Source organism: Drosophila obscura, unplaced genomic scaffold (genome assembly GCF_018151105.1).
Source record: "Drosophila obscura isolate BZ-5 IFL unplaced genomic scaffold, ASM1815110v1 contig_150, whole genome shotgun sequence".
NCBI classification, from domain to species: domain Eukaryota; kingdom Metazoa; phylum Arthropoda; class Insecta; order Diptera; family Drosophilidae; genus Drosophila; species Drosophila obscura.
The window spans coordinates 763,675-786,503 of record NW_024542736.1 but is presented as its reverse complement, the minus strand read 5'-3'; the positions used below and the strand labels follow the sequence as shown (position 1 = coordinate 786,503).

General features: G+C 47.5%; 6 protein-coding genes across 6 annotated transcripts; 3 read left to right on the top strand and 3 right to left on the bottom strand.

Moving 5' to 3' along the window:
• The first annotated feature begins 1,673 nt into the window (after positions 1–1,673).
• LOC111073281 (aminopeptidase N) lies at positions 1,674–4,871 on the top strand. The gene is given in 7 exon segments (XM_022365544.2): positions 1,674–1,914; positions 1,917–2,329; positions 2,389–2,685; positions 2,765–2,951; positions 3,030–3,277; positions 3,339–4,454; positions 4,533–4,871. Coding segments are annotated over 7 exon segments (2,769 nt in total). The 5' UTR covers positions 1,674–1,704; the 3' UTR covers positions 4,831–4,871.
• A 207-nt stretch (positions 4,872–5,078) lies between these two features.
• Positions 5,079–5,820, top strand: LOC111073266 (bursicon). The gene is made up of 3 exons (XM_022365522.2): positions 5,079–5,240; positions 5,306–5,430; positions 5,502–5,820. Exons 1-3 carry the CDS (start codon positions 5,111–5,113, stop codon positions 5,766–5,768), a joined length of 522 nt encoding a protein of 173 aa, XP_022221214.1. The 5' UTR covers positions 5,079–5,110; the 3' UTR covers positions 5,769–5,820.
• A 2,839-nt stretch (positions 5,821–8,659) lies between these two features.
• Positions 8,660–15,461, bottom strand: LOC111073261 (gamma-aminobutyric acid type B receptor subunit 2). Its single transcript, XM_022365496.2, is given in 14 exon segments — positions 8,660–9,501; positions 9,559–10,034; positions 10,103–10,208; positions 10,275–10,623; positions 11,078–11,302; positions 11,375–11,485; positions 11,552–11,833; positions 11,835–11,916; positions 11,983–12,278; positions 12,343–12,561; positions 12,623–12,803; positions 12,865–13,346; positions 13,404–13,680; positions 14,915–15,461. Coding segments are annotated over 14 exon segments (3,735 nt in total). The 5' UTR covers positions 14,947–15,461; the 3' UTR covers positions 8,660–8,884.
• Positions 14,981–15,619, top strand: LOC111073263 (cyclin-dependent kinase 20). Its single transcript, XM_022365502.2, has 4 exons — positions 14,981–15,137; positions 15,191–15,341; positions 15,406–15,529; positions 15,593–15,619. The coding sequence occupies exons 1-4, from the start codon at positions 14,981–14,983 to the stop codon at positions 15,617–15,619; spliced, it is 459 nt and encodes a 152-aa protein (XP_022221194.2).
• Positions 15,552–16,262, bottom strand: LOC111073264 (DNA-directed RNA polymerase I subunit RPA12). The gene is made up of 3 exons (XM_022365503.2): positions 15,997–16,262; positions 15,712–15,934; positions 15,552–15,651 (listed from the first exon to the last, which is right to left on the bottom strand). Exons 1-3 carry the CDS (start codon positions 16,112–16,114, stop codon positions 15,627–15,629), a joined length of 366 nt encoding a protein of 121 aa, XP_022221195.1. The 5' UTR covers positions 16,115–16,262; the 3' UTR covers positions 15,552–15,626.
• A 329-nt stretch (positions 16,263–16,591) lies between these two features.
• On the bottom strand, positions 16,592–20,978 carry LOC111073262 (torso-like protein). Its single transcript, XM_022365500.2, is given in 4 exon segments — positions 16,592–17,315; positions 17,318–17,750; positions 17,814–18,069; positions 20,835–20,978. Coding segments are annotated over 3 exon segments (1,071 nt in total). The 5' UTR covers positions 18,036–18,069; positions 20,835–20,978; the 3' UTR covers positions 16,592–16,899.
• Positions 20,979–22,829: the final 1,851 nt, after the last annotated feature.

The window sequence follows — 22,829 nt, the reverse complement described above, 5'->3', positions numbered from 1 at the left end:
TTTGTATTGTACAATACTCGTATATTCATCTTTGACACTAAGCCCCCTCGATTACCAACTGATAAGCAAGCAGCATTATTAAACCCGTACTCAAAGGGAGTCCAGGGGTATATTAGAGCTGTGGTAACAGTGGAGATGGAAGCGTTTCCGACCAAATAAAGTATATATATTCTTGACCAGCATCAATGGCCGAGTCTTATAGCCATGTCCGTCCCTCTGTCCGTCCGTCTTCTTTGTCGCCTAATTCTCAGAGACAATAAAAGCTAGAGCAATCAAATTTTGTTTCCAGACTCATGTGATACTGCACTACTACAAGTATATTTCAAAATTTCACCCCGCCCTCTTTCGCCACCACAAAGAACGAAAATCTGTGGCAGCCACAATTTTAAAGCTGCGATAAAACTCAAAACGCAGTATCGTAGAGAATGACCATATCTACCGGATTGCCGAATCTGAATCAGATCGGATCATTCTCTTTTTCGCTCGCACACACTCTGCCCTGTGCAGTGTGCGACATTTGCGGAGAAGATGTAGAATCTTTGTTTTAGATGTAGAGTGTACATTGTAGATGTAGATGACAGATGTAGCAAAAAATTTCAATATATAAATTTTTAAAAATTCTTCATAAATCATAAGCTCAAAAATTTATATACTACTGAGTTCGGGTATAAAAGTAGAGTCGCGTGCACCGAAGCGACTCACGCACTCCTACTCGTTAGTGTTGTATTTGGATGATCAGTTCCAGGAACCATCTTAATGGTGCGGGGACATACTCGTATCAGTGAACTTGAATTTTTATTGCCATCGCTAAACATTCGATTGTCATAAATTCGCGTGGATGTTGTAAACTTGTCAGTACTTTTGATCGCCTGTTACGTTTCAGGTTAACTCATAACTGATAACTGATAGTTTAGGTTCTTTTTTGGTATTTCCTTTGTAGTTTGCAGTTGAATGAATAATGACAGATTTCTTTTGTATTCCGATGATTCAATATACAATCTTTTGGGGGGACTTCTTTAAACAAATTTAACTGTAACCAAAGCATCGTAAATATAGCAGTAAAGTAAACAATTTTCCTAGAATATAATTACATTCTTCTATGGCTTTATCTTGCTAGTTACCGATGGCTAAAATAAAAGAATAAATACACTTGAATTTCCCTTGTATTTTAATGATTCAATACACAATTTTTGGGGGATTTCTTTAAACAAAATAGTCGTAAAGTAAACTATTTTCCTGGATTATGATTACATTCTTCTATGGCTTTATCTTGCTAGTTACCGATGGCCAAAATAAAATAATAAATACACACGAATTTCCATCATTCATTGATAGCTTTTATCTTTTATCGAACGAATGGGTGTCATAAGTTCATATCTACACATATTGTGAAATGTATTGCCGACTGAATTGATTTATATCATTTCAATCAATCAATTAAAATGAGATATTCATTTGTGTTTCCATTTCGCACGGTAAACGTAAAAGCAGAGCTTTAAGCATCTACTCGTATCTGATCGCTGTTCGTGCAGCCCACAAAAATGATGAGAGAGAGGTGTGGCTGGCTGCCTGACTAATCGGATCAATGTTGTAGAGCTGTCCATAATCGGAAACATCAGTTAACGACATCTTTTTTCGGGGAACTTTTTTTTGAGATAAGCGTTCGGGCGCGAGTTTTTCCTCAGTGCTGAAGCGTCTGTCATCATGCGCAGTTGGGGAACTCTGATTGGATTGCTGCTGGCGCTGTTGGGGGCCTGTGCTGGTGCCGATTACCGACTGGCAGGCAGTGTCGTGCCCACCTTCTATAATTTGACAATCAGCGTGCTCAGCAATGCCGCTGAACCAACTCTTTTCAATGGAGAAGTCAACATAACCCTGCAGGTGGTGGGCACATCGGAGGTACGAGAAATATTACGCTGCACAAAGCCGCGATCGACATAGAAGAATGCTGGCTACACTCGTACAGCGAGGCCGGAGTTCAAGTGGAGCCAATTGATATCAGTCAGCTGATTTATGAGGAGGCGACACAGCAACTGACGGTGCCACTAGCTCAGGCATTGGATCGCAATGGAGAGTACACGCTGGGCTTCAAGTACACCGGTAGAATACGCACGGACATGACTGGATTCTTCTCGGCCAGCTACGTGGAGCAGCATACGGGCGAGACCAAGTGGCTGGGCGTCACACAGATGCAGCGACTTAATGCCCGCGTAGTCTTGCCCTGCTTCGATGAGCCCGCCTTCAAGGCACAGTTCCAATTGCAAATAGTCAGACCCTCCGGCTACGAGGCAATCAGCAACACGAAGCTGCTGTTTACAGCAGAGGAGGGGTAAGTACCGCAGTGCCTCCCTCAACTTCACTCAGTATATTAATGTGATTGGATTTTAGCAAGGATCGCTTTGTGGATCACTTTGAGGTCACACCCGTCATGTCCACCTATCTGCTGGCCTTCATCATCGCCGAGTATACGGCACGCGGCAATGTCAGCGATTTTGCGGTGTTGACTCGTCCCGAGTTTTACAACCACACGGAGTTCAGCTATCAGGTGGGACAGCGCGTAGTGCCCGCCTACGAAACACTTTTCCAGCAGTCGTACGCCTCGCTGGGCAACGATGTCCTGCAGTATGCTACCTCGCCGCGCTTCCCACACAACGGCATGGAGAACTGGGGTCTCATTATCTACAGGTGCGCAAATACCAGTTCCAAAGGCGAGTAAGAGAGAGTAAAGTGAATCTCTACATCTCTTTGTTTCTCTTGATTAAAGCGACGATGTTTTGGTCAAGGTGCCGGGCTATACGGATGACTGGTCGGACAAGGAATTCACAATACGCATCATAGCACACGAGACGTCCCATATGTGGTTTGGGGACAGCGTCACCTTCTCCTGGTGGAGCTACTTCTGGCTGAACGAGGCCTTTGCCCGCTACTACGAGTACTTTATGGCACATCAGGTGCGAGCAGACACTCACTCCTAACTTATGGAACAACCTATTCTAATGCCATCCTACCCCATATATGTATGTGTGCAGCTATATCCTGAGTATCGCTTGGATGAGCAGTTTGTGGTGCGCCAAATGCAGCTCATTTTTGCCACAGACGCTGTGAACAGCAGCCAGCCCATGACCAGCACGGAGGAGAGCATACAAACGCCTGCCCAGATTGGCAACAAGTTCAGCGCCATTGCCTATGCGAAGGGAGCCTGCATTGTGCGTATGTGGCGCAACGCGATGGGTGCCAATAGCTTCGACACCGCCATCCGGAATTACCTGAAGCAGCAGTAGGTGACAGCCAGCACTTGAGGAACGTTCTAGCCCATTCTAACTTGCCTCTCCCCACAGCCATTTGGGCAATACGCAGCCAAAGGATTTGTTTGCCCACCTCATAGATAACTGGCCCACGGATCAGTTTGTCAATCTGGAGCAGTTTTTCCACGACTTCACCGAGCAGGTTGGCTATCCCATGCTGATAGTGAATGCGACACGACAGAACCATGTTGTGCACGTGGAGCAGCAGCGTTTTCTGCTCAATCGGACAGACGGAAGCGATCCCGATCTGAGGTACACCGTGCCCATAACCTACGCCACGAATCTGTCGCCCGACTTTGATAACCTGACGCCCAGCACCTACCTCCATCGAGTGGTGGACATATTGCAGCTCTTCTTCGAGGAGCAGCCCATTGATTGGATCGTCCTCAATCTGAAGCAGTCCAACTATTATCGGGTGCTCTACGATACGCCGCTCCTGAACAGTCTCCAGGTGGCCCTGTCCGCGGCCAGCCACAGTGGCGTGCCCGTGGAGAACCGAGCACAGATTGTCGACGATCTTTTCAACTTTGCCCTTGTGGGGTACATCGACTACGCGGATGTGTTCAAATTTATGGAGTACCTGAGCCAGGAGCTCGACTATGTGCCCTGGTATGCCACCTACCAGGGACTACAGTTCGTGGCCAAGCGTCTAACGCCGAATCAGCTGCCAAACTTCCAGCAGTACCTGGCCGACATCACGGCCGGAGTATTTGCCAAGCTGGGTGTCACCTGGAGCTCCAACGATACCGTTCTGGATGTCTACAATCGCAACAAACTGGTGGATTGGCTGTGTCGCTACCAGACCAGCGATTGCCTCCAGTTGGTGGCGGATAAATTCACCAACGACTTTGAGAAACCTTCGCCTGACTACCGGCACACATTTTACTGTGCTGCTGCCCGCTCCGAACCCTATGAGCGCGTGATGCAGTTCTATCGGGAAGAAAGCAATGCCAAGGAGCGAGAACTGCTCTGGGCAGCTGCCAGCTGTACAAGAACTTATGTGGCACACTACCACAACGAGATACTGGCCAACAGCAGCACAGTCAGCCAAAAGACCATCGCTCTGGCCCAGATGTACGAACAGAATCCAGACTTAATCACTCCAATTTTCAATATGTTGGCCGCGAACATCACACAGTTGGCTGAAGCGTAAGTGTGGGCTTACACTGATATTTGTTGCAGCTTACACGAGTTGTTTTTTGTTTTGTTTTTTTCCTTTTTGCACAGCTTGGACAGCTGGGCAACGACTGCCACGGTTATAAGCGATCTGGCGGATTATTTCACCAGCCGCGAGCAGCTGCAGCTGCTGAGCGATTTCTATGCCGACAATCACTTGCTCTTCGGCCAGTCGGCAGCTGTGCTGAGCCTGGCTCTGGAGACGGTCGAGCAAAACGTGCAATGGGCCGAGATGCGCCTGGACAGACTGGCCAACTACTTGAGCAAAAGGAAAGGCAACGGCGGGCAGCAGTCGACGCAATTGCTGGTAATGCTGTTGGCGCTGCCCATGCTACTGGCTTGGTTCTGATTTACGGAAATAAATGATTAACCCACGTCGGTGGGGGCACAGCGGGATAAATGCCTTTTCCTTGTACGCAATTACTAGGCAAAAAGGTTTGGTTAGTGCGCGCTTTATTAGGCCATAATTCATACGATACGATACGATACGGCAGAGGCGGCCATTAGAGTGGCGTCCACTGGCCAGCAGCCATGCCAGCCACCTCTATAAAAGACCAACGGCGGCAGGCAGCGTTTTCCATTTCCTACAGCGGAGAATCACAGGCAGGCAGGCAGGCAGTGTCACCGAAATGTTGCGCCACTTGATACGCCACGAGCACAACAAGGTGTTTGTCCTGATTCTACTGTACTGCGTGCTGGTCAGCATACTGAAGCTGTGCACGGCACAGGCTGACAACTCGGTGGCCACACCCGACAATGGTACACACGACGGTATATCCCATTTGTTAGCTATCGCTTGTGGCTCAACTGCCTGTCCATTACAGATCTCACGCATCTCGGCGACGACTGCCAGGTGACGCCAGTTATCCATGTGCTGCAGTATCCTGGCTGCGTACCAAAGCCGATTCCATCATTCGCCTGTGTGGGTCGCTGCGCCAGCTACATTCAGGTGAGCGGAGGCACCATTTCAGGGGGCACCACAAAACTAAACACATCCATTCCCCGGGTATCGTATCTCAGGTCTCGGGCAGCAAAATTTGGCAGATGGAGCGCTCCTGCATGTGCTGCCAGGAGTCTGGCGAGCGCGAAGCAGCCGTTTCGCTCTTCTGTCCCAAGGTGAAGCCGGGCGAACGGAAATTCAAGAAGGTGCTGACCAAGGCGCCATTGGAGTGCATGTGCCGTCCGTGCACCTCCGTCGAGGAGTCTGGCATTATACCGCAAGAGATTGCCGGCTATTCCGACGAGGGTCCACTCAACAATCATTTCCGGCGCATTGCACTGCAGTAGATGGAGCCACATCAGAGTCAGTCAGTCACATTCAACTTTGCATATTAAAATTTAAAAAATAAACTACATTTGTCGCAGTTTCTTGTTAATATTTATGAAGGTAACATTGAAACGGGTAAGGAACTACTTTACTTTTTTCAAATTCAGTTAAAAAGTTTAAAACTGAGCTGGTTCATTTATTGTCTGGAACCAGCAGAACGATCCATGTTATTGCACTGTTAAGTGCTGTTAACAGCACACAATGCTACAGTTCCATACGTATGTAGTTTCATGTGAAATATGTACATGGTTCTGACATGATTTCTACATGAACGAATGTTAATTGCAACTTAACTTAGGGCTGCCAGATCGGTTCAAAGCGAGTGCACACGCGGCATAAAAATACCGAAAATACCAAAAAGCAGTTTTCTGTCAAAGGACGAATTGGCGAAGAAGAAGAGTGCGCGCGCGGATGTGTCACTGGCCGAGGAACCGGCCGGGGAACCTCGGGTATACGCTGGGCCGCAACGAATGGAGCGTCATCTTGTCATCGTCCTCGTCCAGGCCGTACTTGGAGAAGTGCTTCACACAAAACACCCAACTGCCGGTCTCTGGGCGATACTCGACGAAGCGCGTATCGTTTGCATAGCAGGCGCAACGCAGATGTCCCTCCCGCTGCACATCCTTCACAACAGGCACAGGCTGGGTCTGGGTCTGGGTCTTGTCCACGGGCCATACCTGCTCGAGGGTGACTTGTGCCTCACGATTCAGGCCTTGGTTGATAGGCGGCCTCTTCTCATCGTCAGGATAAATGATGATCCCCTTGTTACGGAAGTAAACTGCAGAGAGAGAGCGAGAATAGTTCTTGGCGGATGATGCTTGTCTGGCCTGGCTCCTCCCCAATCACTTACCAATCTCATCCAGATTCAGTCCAGCCACGTCCATTTCCATGGCAAAGAACACAGTGCCATAGCCCTCGCGTCCAATGGTGAAATTGGGCACCACACAGGACCCATCCTCGGCCAGGTAGGACTTGAGATCATCCAGCGAGGGTATCGTGTAGTAGCCCACGCGTCTCTTGTTTTCCTGTTGGTGAACCAGGTATAGAACCTATCACACCACTTTTCCTCTTGCTCCAGCGGAAAAACCCTTCGCATGTTGGCTTCTAAATATCTGGCGTCTCCCAGCGTCATGTGAATGTTATTATGTACAAAGTTACTCTCCCACAAGCGTTACGAGCTTCCTCTGTTGCGTCGCTTTGAGCTTTACGTTTTTTCGCTTCTTTTTTAGCCAGCGCCTGGCCCGCATTTCCACTGTTTAGGAGGATGCCGTACACGTTTATAACCGTAGTCACTGTGGACGGGCATGATGCCTCATCCGAATCTCCACTGCCCGACGTCACATCGAAGTCGTCGTCGCTACTTACATTCTTGATTACGCTGACTGGCACCGGAACGTAATCATGGTCATGTTCAACATGGTCGTTACCTGTGGCGGCGGCCTGGTCATCCAACCAAGACTTAACGTATCTCCTGTTACTCATTATTACAGCTTTTGGTGCGTCGCGTCCACACACACACCGTATATGCTCAAAATGGGATGCCCGGCTGTTGCTACAGGTAAGGTATTTACTGGTACTATATCGTTACTAACTAAGTTAACGGTACGTAGATACTACATGGTGCGTAGTTAGTTTAGGCGTTTAAGCGAGTTTAGGTGAGAGAGTTTAAGCCGATTTGGCGCGCGTCCGCGAACGCACACACACATACACACACACGTAACTATGCTAATATGTCGGTCTGTTGCTCCACTTGACTGCAGGTACGGTAACTACTGTTACTAGATACTTACTAACTAAGTTAACGTTACGTTACGTAGTTTCTGTACGTAGTTAGTTTCAGCGTTTAAGCTAGTTTAAGCGCTTTGGCGCGCCGCGTCATCACACACACACAACACATATCATAACGGATCTTTCACTAGGGCTGGATCGTTGCCGAAACGATAGTATCGATATAAATTTAGAAATTAGATTTATATAAATTGCAATTGAGATGGATCTCATGAGATGAGATAGTTATAGCGAGACTATAACTATAACTATAGCTTCTGATAAGGATTGGTAAGGACCTCAACTGGACGTAAACGTACAACAATCGATAGTATTGTGTTCGTATCGATAGCATAGCTAGGGCTGCAAAAACTTCACTACCGACGCTACCCGGCTACCGACTACTAGGACTGCACAGCCACGGACAGGACTTCCAGGACTACGCACTACACTGCACAGGACAAGATGGATACGAGCAAGGCTGGAGCCAGTGCCACTGCTGCGACCAGCAATGCGTCAGCCCAGTACCAGGAACACATCAATTAAAGGAAATAGGGTATACAAAAGTACATACGCATAGAAGTATCTTGGTTGACCAGCAACACTGACGTCACATTTAGTCAACAAATTACGTTTTATGCTTTGGCCGTTTTCGTTTGAACCTTAATATGTAAATAATCCAATAAAAAGGACTTCTGAAAACTTGCCAATCTTGTAGAAAATTTATGGATCTATCGGATAAAATTATTTGTTTAGGGCTGAGAGTCCCAGAGTATATAAAGTATATATATTCTTGATCAGCATCAATAGCCGAGTCGATATAGCCATGTCTGTCTGTCCGTCGGTCTGTCTTTTTATACCGTACTCAAAAAAGAGTTAAGGGGTATATTAGATTTGTGGTAAAAGTGGATGTGTGTAACGCAAAGAAGGAAATGTTTCCGACCCCATAAAGTATATATATTCTTGATCAGCATCAATAGCCGAGTCGATAGAGCCATGTCCATGTTTTTTAATTCTAGAACTCTAAAAAATCATATGCTCAAAAATGTATATACTGACTGAGTACGGTAGTATAAGTAGAGTCGCGTCCCCAGAAGCGACTCACACGTTCCTTCTCGTTTTAATTGTAATTTATTTCTCAACTATCTCATCAATCATTAATCATTGCTAATAATTCACTAAAATGGTGTGTTCTGCTTCACATATTTAAGTTGTAGATGCATAACGCGAAAATAAAGTTAATCTTTACAGTGTAATTGGATCTAACAGTAGGAGGATGTAAATGCTGCCACCTGCACCTGCACTGCGCCTACAAGTACTCGACAATATCGCATTTGATGGATATATTTGGACAGCTCTGACCCACCACGCTGCGCCCGCGATAGTTGGGACTCTTCTCGGTGAGCAGCTTCCGGAATATGGGCAGTATGGCTGTCTCCCCCTCGAGCAGCTCCGTCTCGGAGCTGGCACCGTAAATGGTCGAGCTCTCGTTCTTGGTGCGCTGCTTGCGTTGCTTGTCCGGCGCCACATTCGGCGAACTGTGATGATGTGCAGCATGCTGTATATTGGAGTTGCGGCTGATCTTCCTCGTCTGTATGCACGGCTGGCTGCTGGGCGGTGGAGGATCGCGCTCCCGTTCGCTGTCCGTTTCGCTCTGGCAGACGGTACCCTTTTGCGGCTTGGGTCGATGTTTGTTGCGATTCTTCTCCGAGACGGATCGCTGGATGGGCGAAGTGGTGTTCGGGTCGTAGGTCATCACGTGGCCATGGTGCTCCGTGCAGCGCTGAGGACTGGCATACCTGGGCGACTGTCGCTGCTTGGCGTGGGAGAGCGTGTGCGTGTCCCAGAGATCGCTCTGGGACACCACAAAGTTGGACTTAAGCGCCGCGCCCATGCTGGTGCGACGATTATCCGAGGCGGTCGGAGCTGTGAAAAAATACATATTACTATAAGTCACTTGGTTCCTCTCCGTCATCTACTTACTCTTGATAACGGCCGGCGTGCTGGGCTTGCTGTGCGGACAAACGTTGCTCAGCTCCGACTGGGAGGTGGATATATTCGTCGAGGAGTTGCGATGTGAGCTGCTGTACTTCGGCCTGGCCGTGGGTGTCTGACTGCCGCTGTCGTAGTGCCTGGAGGCCGTCGACTGTCGCCGCTCCCGCATGTTGGAGCACTCGCCAGTGCTGCGCTTGCCAACGGTGCTGGTGATGCTGCCAATGTTGTCATCTGTCTGGGCCGAGACCGAGTTCCGTTTCTCCAAGTGTCGATGATGCTGTTGCTGGTGTTGTTGTTGTTGCTGTTGCTGCTGCTGCTGTTGGAGTTGCATCTGCTGATGCTGCTGCTGTTGCTGTTGCTGCATTTGTTGGAGCTGCTGCTGGATGGGCTGCATCATGGTGGGTGCTGGCATGGCTACAGGCACATGCGAGTGGTGCTCCACAATCGATTGTTTCTTCTTTTTGCTATTTAAATGAGTTAATTACATTCCTTTGTTGGCTTCTTCTTCGTAGGCTTCGTAGGCGCTACTTACGGTGGAAGCGATGGTGCCAGCATCGTGGACTGCACCGAAACGAATGAGTTGTCCATCTCCACGTGGGTCGAGGTCACGCTATCCACGGACGTCAGTTCGGTAACTTCTATGGGCAGGGAGTGCGCAATGCATGAATGTATCTAGGCAGCGTCCCACACCTGCCCACACTCACCTGTGGTGCTGGGCATCTCTCGTCGCACTGGCGGTGCCGACAGCCTGGCAATGTCTTCGGTAAGGATCGGCTCCAGCTCGCTGCCCGCAGTGCCCGCTGTGCCCACCGCACACGTCACGCCATCAATCCACTTGCGTGCCTCGGGTCCCAGCTTACGTATCAGCGCCTGCAGCTCGTTCTCCTTCTCCATTAGAGCCTTGCGGAAGCGGCAATTGGTGTTCTTGACATCGCGCAAACGCTGCTCCAACTCACACACCGAGGAGTCACGACGGTTTTTCGACATGGGCCGCAGCGTGGCGCGCACTCGCTTGTCCACAACGCCCTGGGGATTGCGTTTCAGTTCGACCAGCTGCAAGTCGATTCCCAGTGAATATCAGTCAAGATGGGGGATATAAACGGGCGCATAGATACATCAAGGAAAGACGCTACAGCTCTACAGAAAGTTAAAGATATATGGGATAGAGCAACTACTGCTATTGTGGATGGATGGAGGGAGGGGTGGGTGGGTAGTTGGTTGGGTGTTTCGAATAGCTTAAGTTCATAGTTAGTCTGTAGTGTTATATGGCAATTAAAGAACTATTTTTGCCTGTATCAATGTGTATGATAGCTAAACGACAGATCAGATCAGATCAATCTGATCAGTTTGAATGCCTGAAGAAATGGAAGGCATTCAAACTGTTCCGACTGTCCTTCACTGTCCTCAATCAAACATTCATGACGCATATCAGAATTTGCACGAGTGTGTGTATATCTAGCTATAACACCTACAAAAAACTACAAAACTTCCTTACTACCAGTCTTACTTTCGGTACGAACACCAAACACAAAGTGGCTGTCGTACAAAAGATTATAAAAAACGAGAGTAAGACAAAAACAAGATCCTTGCGGTCGGATAGCACCAGGGATATGGCAGCCCCGGCCAGGCAGGTGATGAACACATTGTAGACCGAGAAGCCAATGTGCTTGGAATCGTTGAGAGCCGGTATGGAAACGTGTCGGGTTTCCCAGGCCAAGAATGCGCCAAAGACCTGACAACAAAAAATAATACAAAATATATAATTTCAGAGGCATTATTCAAGTGATTTAAGGGATCTACCCACCAAGAGAAGACCCTTATACGCATAGATAATGCTCACAAATATGGTCATGTGCTCTGACTGGCAATATTCGTTTTCGGGTATGACCAAAACATCATCAATGTTCTCATGGTGCTGCATAGAAAGAAAGATATTGAAGATCATCATTGCAGAATTAATGCCACCTGTGTGGGCTCTTACCAATGGCTCCAATTGTTTGGTCTCCCTGTAGAAGGGATCCGCAATCTGCCAGGTGGTTATAATGGCAATATCGATAAACAACAGCACACCCACAACCATAAATAGCTGATAGTCCTTGATCACTTTTTTGTTCAGCTTCAGATCGGTGAAAATGGAATGCACACGCCACGTCTTGGAGAACATGGCGCCAAAGCTGAGGCTGAAGCCAGCCATCAAGATCCAGGCCCGGGCCGTGCATATGTAGGGGAAGGCAGCCACACTGCTCAAGGTGGTGTCGAGGCCCCAGGAAGATAATGCTCAGATAGGTCAACATGCAGCCCACTATGATCAGGTTATTCAGATGTGGACTGGACATTTTGATGTAGCTGAGGTGATAAGAGACAACATTATTGGAGATATATATAGAAGGCAGAAGGAGAATGTTGTCTTACCGCTGGTTGCGATACTTGATGTTGAAGGCCAGGAAGACGGTGGCAATGATCACACCGATGACGGAGGCACTGGCCGAAACAATGTATATGGTGGGATTCACCTGGCTGTGCTCAATGTAGATCAGTGTGCGATCCTTCGGCGGCGTCTTGCCCACCCAGCGCACTGGCTTGCCGAGACTGAGATCCAGATGCGCTTTTTGCGAATGATATTCACCGATCTTCTCCATTTGACCCAACTGAAACTGATTGATCAGAATATTGGCCTTGCGCTCGTTGTTGTAAAATCGTACAGGCCCCTAAAAGAATAACGGAAATACATAGAGGAGTTGAAAGGAAAAATCTAAATGCAGTTGGACAAACCGTTACGCCCTCAAAGGAGGTGTTGCGCAAGGCTTCTAGGAAGACGTCCTCCCAGTCCTGTACACGATAATCGAAATGTGTCAATATATCCTCGCGCTTCTCTGCCACATACTGTATGGCGAGAGCGGCAGCCCAGATGCCATCGTAGGTGTAGCCATGGAAGCGCGAGTATTCCGTGCCGCGCAGTCTATCGTACTCCACCAAGTACTCATCCGCCGTCTGTGGAAAATACTCCAGTCAATTGATATGATTGTGCATGCTAATGGCAATTCACACTTACAATTCCTGCCACAGTGATGTCCCCGCTGGTGGATAACGGCAGCAGATCCACCAGTATTGCGCCCTCCAGGGCCGTGGCAATCTCTTCCACGCTGCACTCGCTGTCCTGGGTAACGTTCCACCAATCGGTTGAGTAGGTTGCCATTATCAGCCACTGATAGGCCCGCCCATACATTTCCAATCTGCAAGGCAAAAATCATATTAAACCATTCCCCAGGGGACTTCCAGGGGACTTGCACTCACTTGTAGGCCTCGCAGAAGGCCTTGCGTGCAAAATGCTCATTGAAGTTGCCCAGAATGATGCGCACATCCTTCTCGCGCAGCTTCTTCAGCGACTCGGCCACATCGGCGACAAAGCTCTGCGTTTCCACAACCTCCACCTCCATGGAGTCGAGATCGGCCACCATGTGATTGTGGGGCAGGGAGTAGCGCGGCTCGTTCTGGTACACAGTGCCCACGCGCGTCCAGTTGAACTCCTTGAGCAGCGCCAGCCGAGGCGCATTGAAGGCATTCTCCGATGGCACCACGCGGAAGAAGTTCGGGAAGGCATCCTTGGTGAACATGGGATGGGTGTCCGCGTAGCTCAGCTGCGTCAGGTGCCAGTGCTTGCTGGCCTTGGCTATGGGATCGGTGACATGGGTGCAGGCGGCTCCGAACAGCATCACTTTATTGGGCCCAGAGTGCATCATGTCGAAGAAGGATTTCACACCCACCGCAGCATTGCACTTTAAAGGGGAAGCCGCCACTGAATATGGTATATCCTGATCCTCAGTCCAACTTACCTGCGTGTCATTCCACCACATATGCAGCCTGTAGTTGGCCAATATCTTGCCGTGCTCATTGACATGGCCCAGCGCCAGCTTCACGCTGGGCATGACGCCGCGTCCAGTGTACGAGTTCTCCACGCCATCGCCATAGGGAAAGAATCCCGCTATATACACATCCGAACGCTTTGCAGTTCTGCTCCACGTACTGCCAACACATAGCAGCAGTATGGCCACGAATGGGATCCACCTCCACGGTAACATGTTGAGCGCATGGACTGCAAAACGTTTCTGGCTGGTATAAATATTGTAGAAGGACATGAACTTGTAGCCACTAAACGGTTTATGGTTGGTTATCGGGCTGGGCTGTGCCGGGGCTGGGCTGGTATCCAGGGTAGCCCAGCCAAGGTGAGCCTCCTCCGGTGGCAAGGCTGCGCCCCACTGGGTGTGTTCGTGTATACACAAATGTTGGGGACGAGTACGTGGACAGTGGCAGGGGGGCAAGGCTAAGGCCAGTTGCCAGTTAAATTGCTTCAAATTGCAGCAGCAAGGCTGCAGAGTTTAGCAATTAGAAACTAATTTGCGGTTATCCACCAGCACATTTGCATTATTTAGTGGCCTTGTACAAGGTGTAAAGATTGCCCCCCGCACAAGTCACACGTCTTAGCACTTACTACTACCTACTTACTTACCTACTATACCTAGCCCGTACGTTGGTTATCCTTTGGTTCACAATTCTTTCACGGCTGCAGGCATATCAGCAACTTTATTTTAAATTGAACTTTTCTTCTGCGTTTTGCAGTTGCGAGGGTCCGAAAAATTATGTATCCCCCTAACTTGACACTTGGCTGACAGGACCAAAGTGGAGGCGGAAGTGCGCATGTTCCGTGCCCGAGCTGTGACAGCTCTGCCTTGGCCTAGGGCATTTTCAACCCCCGAACTCCCGCAGACCTTTTTTGTAAACAAAATCATGGCTGGCAACAGGTGGATCCCCATCGGCAGCGCAGCTGTTTGCCATTCGAATTGTTATGACCGTTACCATGGACTACACGGAAAACGAGGCAGTCATTGATAATTGAAAATTTGTCAGTATCGACAGACAGACAATGGAGGACTATGCGCCGAGTCGCTATAAAATGCTCGAGAAAATTGGCGAAGGTGTCCATGGCTGCGTGTTTAAGGCCATCGATTTACAGCGCAACAAGGAGGTGGCCATCAAGAAGGTGGCTCTGAAGAACAAATTCGGCAACATTTCGCTCAACACGCTGCGAGAGATCAAGACACTGCAACTGTGCAAGTCGGAATTTGTAGGTAAACCTTATAGATTCGGGGGGCGGTTGATTAACCCACTAATTACTTAACTATAGATCCTGACGATTGTCGACATATATCCCGATCTGACTGGGCTGTCGCTGGTGCTGGAATATCATCCCGATACCCTGTACAGTCGCCTTAAGAGCGAAGTGAATCCCCTTAGCCGCCAGCAGGTGCGCAAGTTCGCCCATCAAATGTTCAAGGGCATTGCGTACCTGCACGAGGCGGGCCTGATGCACAGGGACATCAAGCCAGCCAACTTGCTGATCAGTGACACGGATATGCTGAAAATCGCCGACTTTGGGCTGGCTCGTCTCTACTTTCCAGAGGATGAGTCGCGTCTGTATTCGCCACAAGTCTCGACGCGCTGGTATCGTGCTCCCGAAATACTCTGGGGCAGTCAGAAGTACAGCACTGGCGTGGACATGTGGGCAGCAGGTAAACGCCCCGCCTTCATTGCTTAACTTGCGCTAATGAGTTTGTTCATTTAGGCTGCGTGGTGGCGGAGATGTTGCGCGGTGTGCCCCTGTTTGCTGGCACAACGGACATCGAACAGTTGGCCATCATAATTCGCACCTTGGGCAGTCCTCGTCTGAACCAGTGGCCAGAGTTAACTTCGTTGCCGGACTACAGCAAGATACGGTGAGTGGTTTGGCTGCTTAAATGTTGCTTGAATTAAACAGTTATCGTTGCTTGCTGGCTTCAGATTTCCCAACTCCGTGGGCATACACTGGGACAACTTGTTTCCGAGCTGCACGCACGCCGTGGAGATTAGTCTGGTCTCCAATTTGGTCGTGTATAATCCCAAGAACCGCCTAAACGCCAACGAGGTAAGTTCTCAACTCCACTGAATGTGTTTAACACTTAACAAACGCGCATTCTTATATTTTCAGGCTGTCGAACATAATTATTTCCACTAGTTAGCATCTAAGAATTCTCCGATTCTTTGTATCTGTAAGGAAAAATAATCAATTGGCTATGGAACAGCATGAACACAAAGAGCTGCACTTACTTGCACTTCAGACAGGTGAAGAACACGGTCTGACCCTCGTCCGCCGATCGCAGCTGCAGGGTGGCATATGACATCTTCTCGTGTCCGCACTTCGGGCATTTACGCTCCACAACGGGCCCATCAGCCTCCTCCGACTCGGACTCGCGCTTCGTCCTGTTGAAGACCTTGCTGGGATCGTAGGTGTTGAACTGTATGCTGTACTCCGTCTTCTCTCCGCTATAAACTGTAAGAGAAGCCGCTACGTCAAGGAGAAGCACTTGGAAATGGTCTAAATGTGAGACTCACCGTCCGGCAGGAACTCTTGGTTGCAGTTGTGGCAGATGACGTTGCCCTTCACCTGCAGCGGTGGCAATATGGAGCCACAGGACGGGCAAAATCCGGGCACATTGTTAAAAGTTTCCATTTTTCCAAAAACAGAAATAAACAAACCACCGCACGTGTTAGCAAAACCAGTGCTGCCGATTCCGCTTTTTTCCCGTCAAATCTGGCTATTTTTAAAGATGCAAGGTGTGTGACCAAAACAGGGTTCAGCTTTTTTCCCGTCAGCAAAGCACCGCACATGCTAGCAGTGTGACCGTGCTGTTCCAGGCCGAAAATACCTAATTAGTATGTTCCGATTGGCTCAATGCAAATTTTAGGCGGCAGAATTCAAATTTGAGTTTAAAAATCAGAAAAGTTATTCGGATACATAACATTTTCTGTCTATTTTTCTATAAACTGATTCATATTTATTTATAAACATTTCACAAACATCTTTTATTTTATGCATTCTTTCTGTTGGTTTTACACAATTTTTTGGCTACTTTTTTTTTTTAGTTCTCGCTTACTTTTTTTCAGTAGACCACATACTCTACATATGTATAGTATGTACACATGTATATTTCGAATTTAATTTTGAATCTTTGTATTAAAGTGTATGAAATGTTATTAATATTATATTTTTATAATTATGTATAGGAGGAAATCTATGAGACAGCAGTATTGCGATCGTGGTACAAACTAGTTTACTAAAATGCAAATCAATTGTTCTTTTTGATTAATTAAACTACCTAAAAACTATCACAGGCAGAACAGTAATTACGCGCTAGAGAACCTAACTACAAGCTCGCATCTAGGAACTTTTAAGCTGTGGCCCCAAAATCCAATCCAATACAATCCAATCCACCGATCGATCCGATCCATTAACCATTACCGACTGGCATGACTCTGCGGCATATTGAGCTCCCATAGCTTCATGTTATTATCGAGAACTTCGTTGAACCACCTCTCCTTGTCCGGCTGCAGCCTAAAGACCACATCGAGGGACTTGAGGTCGAGCTGCAGGATGGCATCGTTGCCCAGCAGCGTGTCCAGGGATCGCAGCAACGTGCTGTTGCCGTGCAGCTTCAGCAGGGTCACATACTTCACCACATAGTATTCGTATTGGAGCTTGCGACGCGCCCAACGCTCCACGGTGGCATTCGAACTGGCCGAACGGATCTGGCCCAGATGCTCGGCAAACCACGGCGCAAAGTAATTGTAAAGATCCAGCTTGGAGAGCGCATTGAGGCCCTTGCTCCTGATGCGCTCCTTGATCATTTTGAAGTTCTTGCGACTGTACACAACACCTGGTACAGCGAATTGCCCGTGGTATACGAGTTAACGTAGTGTGTGCCGACGCTCTCAATGAAGCGCACCGCCGACGTGAGATTTCCGATCTCCAGCTGATCCATGCGCGCCCGCACCTCCGGCTCCAGCTGCTGGTCAATCGGTATGTCGGCATTCAGCTTGCCAGTCTCACGGAATCGGACCACCCGCACCAGCACATACGAGTAGTCGCCGTGGATGAAGGAGGTGTTGATGCCCAGCTTCTTGGCCGCATTGTCCGGAAACCAGCCACCCGTGAAGGCCTCCCACGGCTTGTCCATCCGCTCGACGGTGAAGTCACGGAAGTAGGCCTGAAACAGCTGGCGACGATTATCGCAAAACTCCATATGGAAATCGCCATGAAAGATGCCCGGCGTGTTGTCCTCATGGCTCTCCGCCAGGCCGCTTAAGTTCTAAAAAAGAAAAGAAACGAAGCATATTAGAGGGGGAGAGAAATGAGAGAGGGTTGAGCTCACCCTGTAGATATTTTTGGTTGGCTCCTTGAATATCCAACGCTCCGTTTCGACATTGTCATTCATGGGTATCACCCGCATCGATATGCTCAGGTAACCATAGCGTAGAAATATATTGATGGCTTTGCCAATGCGCAGCTGGGACTCGCGACTGCCGACGGCTGCGAGTAGCGCCAGTGCCACCAGCCAGAACAGGCCCAGCCGCCCAGATGGGCTCGGGCTCATCGCTCAGCGGTGGGCTACACAGCATGCAAGGGACCTGCAAGCGGGCAGCGGAATGTTATCAATGTTACAGTCTGTCGTTGTGGCTACCTATAAACTATAATTATATATATATATGTTTGTCTACGTTTAGTCAAGAGTATTTGCTTTTCCACTCTATAGGCGGGCGATAATTTATGCGAGCTCTAATTGACCATGAACCTTCAGTAGCGCTGAACTTGAACCGCAACGTTGAGTTGAGGCCAACTGAACCTGACGACGCGACGTCGCGATGATCTCGCTTGGCGTTTAGCTCTGACTACCTTAAGTGACTGCAATTAGCCGCAGGTTGTGTTCAGACTGTGACTGTGGCTGTGGCCATAAAGAAACGCTACAAAGTAAAGCCGTCAAAATTGGTTCGACGGCAGCATATCGTTTGGCCGTTTGGCCGTTTGGACATGCAAATGATTTCCTAAACATTTTGCATGGCCTGCAAGACGTTATGTATATGCATATATGTACATATGTATAGCAGGCAAAGCCATAGCCGTTTTTTTTGTTGTTTTTTTGTATTTCTCCTTTTTGGGCGCACTAGTTTAAACAGGTTTGCCATTCGCCTAATTATGGCCAGAGAGGAAGCCACCACAGCCAAAAATCCAGCAAATTGGCCCAGGCCAAGCCAAGCCTAGGCAATAAATTCTAACAATATTGCAACTTTTACAAGTCGAGACGGGCAAAGCCCGTTATCAGCAGTAACAGTAGAAGCAGTAGAAGCTGCAGCGACGTGTTTGACTGGTTAACTCACAAAGGTTATCCGCCGGGTGTTAGCCATACCCATGAGTCACACCTGCCCCCCCACCCCGCCAAGCCATTCTGCTGCTTTCAACCAAATCGGTGAAGCGCAACTTAAGCCAAATGACAGTAGCCACTGCCACCGCTAGGCCACAATAACACAAAAACCATATAATGGCACTCACAAATTGTTAACAATTTAAGTGAACCATAAAATGTAGGCGACACTAAACTTGTCGAGTAACAAAAACTTTAACAGTGGTAAAAACAACATCAGGAAGGGTGACACGACAATTACCAGGGGGAGTTGGGCAATGGCACAAAAGGCACGAAACGGCATGCCACGCTTGCCATTATGTCTGCTTCCAGGAAATACTTCTAATATATATGTATGTATATACTTTGCTTTAATCAGTATACTTTAGTAGTGTATTATCTCACACACTTGGCCTCATCGATGAACCCAAAAAAGATTGCAAACATCTTTCAATTTATTCTGCTCAATGAAATAAAAAAAAAACAGTCCCCCCCACTATGTTTTACTGGGAAGCCAGTTTGTGTGCTTGTCAAATTCTAATAACTATAATCATTAAATTCACATAATCAGCTTAGCTCCATTCCAAATGAAGTAACAAAAAATGCCGTTTTTTTTTTTGGAGCGGTGGGAGGGGGTGGGGGCGGGGGGGGTGTCTGCTGACAAGTTTCCGGCGCGCTACTCTCATTGAGAGTCGGCTGCTGACTCTTTGGCAAATTACCAAAGTTAAGCTTAACATTTGTCAGTCAGAGGGGCAGCAGCAGCAGCAGCAAGTGTGGCATAGGTTTATGATATAATGACAGGTAGTGTTTACAATAGCAGTCGCATAACCTTGTGCAAAAGACCTAAAAGCCGCCAGACGGACAGACACACACACAACACAGCCGAGCAGAGCCGAGACAGTGGATATTGAGATGATCAAAAATTCAATACGCGCACTCGGACTCCACTCCACTCCACTCCACTTCATTCCAATAACCATACACCCAAGCAGCTGAACTCGTCCAACTGTGACTTTCTGACGCTGTCTTTTGCCCAGAGTCGTCTCAGGTCTCAGGTCTCTCAGCTCAAAGTCTCTCTCCGTCAGAGCTCAGTTCAGTCAATTGGAGATTCTTTATGCGCATTTTATGCGGTCTTTTGTGGTCTGCTCTGGCCTGGCCTGGCCTGGTCTGGTCTGGTCTGGGACGAAGGGCACAGCACCAGCACATCACACACTGACTGGGGGCGGGGGGGGCTTAAGGTCTGCAGTTTATAAGTATAGTACGAGTATATAATTTTATGCTTGCTCCGTATGCGTTGTGTGCTGTTTCCTTGAGCGGTGTGTGGTGTTAAACAAAAGTTGCCTGACTGCGAACTGTTTCTGTTTCTGTTTGTTATTTACTTTACCTGCACGAGAACTCAAACTGGAATTGACGTAACCATCAACCCAGAAGCCGCTTTTTGGTTTTTAGTATTCAGAGAAGCTTTAACTTATACAGAGACTGGAGAGAGCAGAGACTTAGACTTAGACTGAGGCTGAGACGGAGATGGAGATTGAGACTTCGCCGATTGGGATTGGGTAGCACAATTCGAGTCCGGAGAGTTGTTTGGCAGTGGTTTGGCCTTATCGCCAAGCTACTCGTAACTGACAGACCAGCAGCAGGGGCCATTGCACAAAAGCAGCAGCGCCATGCCATGCGAGTAGATTATCATTTAATTATATTTTGTTGATGGGGCGGGCTAAAGGTCAGCGATGACAGCTATGCGCTGAGCTACGCATGGCGGCGCCTTCACAGTGATAAGCATCCCTCCTAGACCATCCAAAAATAGTTCCTCCAGCCAACAGAATATTTCAGATCGGTACCGATCGGTATTGGGTTTCAGTAACACACACACACACACACACACAGCACACTTCGAGTACACTCAAATTCCACAGGCCAGAGCGGGTGTACGTATACACACTGAAGAAACGTGCCTCAATTGCAATTAAAAAGCCGGAATCCGAAAGCACTTACACTTTAAACGCGAGCAGTTGGGAACGGTCCGGTGGAACGGGATCGGATCGTGGTCATAACTTCCACCACCGCGCAGACTCGAAGAAATATTTCAATTAAAACCAGTCCCACAGTACCCAGATCGGGGCGGGCGGAAAGGCCGTTCAAATACGCCCGCTTCAAATTGTTGCTCGGCAGCATGTTGCCTCAACATGTTTTAAGCAAAATATAACATGATACCTCAAGTAAATAGTTAAAATCTGTTATATATTCAATCAATTCGGAGAGCATTTTTGCGCTCTCAACTCAGTTTTGCGTTACAGGTATGAGTTGCACATGTTGCTGGCAAATCTCGACTCATGTTCTTAAGGAAGAAGCACAGTGGGATACGTCCGAAAAACACTTAATAAATCTTAATTATTAAGATCTTACTGATCATTAAATGATTGTTTTTATGTTTAAATTATGGTTTAAATGATTACTTACCACAATAAATGGAAAATAATAAACAAAAAAGAAATTTTTCCAAAAAAAAAAAACAACTCTTATTTTGAATGATATTCTATTGATGGTTAGAGGCAGTTGCAGTTCAATGACTTGGCGGCAGAATCGCTGTTGGAGCAGCAGATGGCCAGTCGAATGATGATGGAAATACTTTGACACAAATATCTATAGCTGTCATCGGCTGGGTGTTCGAGGGACGACAGACTGACAGCTTTTCCGCTTATTAGTGTTTCCCGGCACGTTGCTCGACCGGACCGGCCCTCCGGCATACCAAGTACCCAAAACGCTGGAGATGGGGACGGGGCACAGACTGAGCCTGGGAGGGGCGCGACAAATTGAAATGATTGCAGTTTGCAGAGCGAGGGGCTTGCGCAAGACTTCAATAGAATCGTGGAACAACTTGTTGTAATCAAAAACTTTTGGGGACTGCCTCTGCCGCCTCTCTCAGGCCCCAAACTGAATGGTCAACATAGTCAAAAAAAAAAGTTAAAGATACCAAGAGCCAAAGCCAGAGGAAAAAAAAACGAAAGTATCAAATTCGCATTACCTTGAAAACATGCAAACAAATTTGGGTCAAGCCGACAGCTTAGTGGGGGTATCAGTCTGTGTGTTGGCAACGTTTGATGTTTCATGTATTTCAATTAGAAGCTTCAGAGATACAAATAAAGTATGCATATATCTTGGTCTGGTCGGTGTAAGTGTAGCCATGGCTGCAGGGCATCCGCTTGTCACAATTGCCTTGAAGGGCACACACTCTGCGCTCTGTCCATTGAAAGTTTCCACGAAATTCGCTGCTTGCTTTCTAGGAACTGGAAAGGTTCTCTTTCTGTATTTGGGGCTGTTCTGTTCGGGTGGAGTGGGGAGGAAATAACCCAAAAATCATTGCAAAAACCGACTGAAATTGTATCTCTCATATATTTCTCAATTTCCATATATAGAGGTTCTTTTTATTAATTTCTTTTTCTGTGTTTTGGGTTTTCTTTGTCTTTGCGGCATGCATGATTCAAAACTTATGTATTTAAAATTCGGTATTTCAGTGTTTACTGGTTTTTTGTTTGTTTTTGTTTTGTTTTGTTTTAATTCGCATTACCATTTTGTTCTGATTTTGTTTTTTTTTTTTTATTCCCATTTTAAACTATGTATATATTATGACATTTTTTATCATTTACTTTAAATGATATTTTCTAACGTCTTGACCTAATTGCGCATCAATGGATCGATATCGATCCATCGATCCACACATTTCACTTTACTTCATTTCATTTATTATTTTAATAACAATTCACTCAATTTGCTCAAATCGTGCCAATCCTACACATATTGACTTTGGAGATCATAAGCATTATATCAACTCGTCATCATCTCATCCTCATTATCTTTAGCTTCTTCATCATCATCGTCGTCGTCTACCACTTATCAAAATTAGAGAAAAATTCTAATCCATTTGGTTTGCTTCATTTATCGTTTTTTTTCTATCTTTATCGCCTTCTGGTTTTTCCATTTCCATTCCAC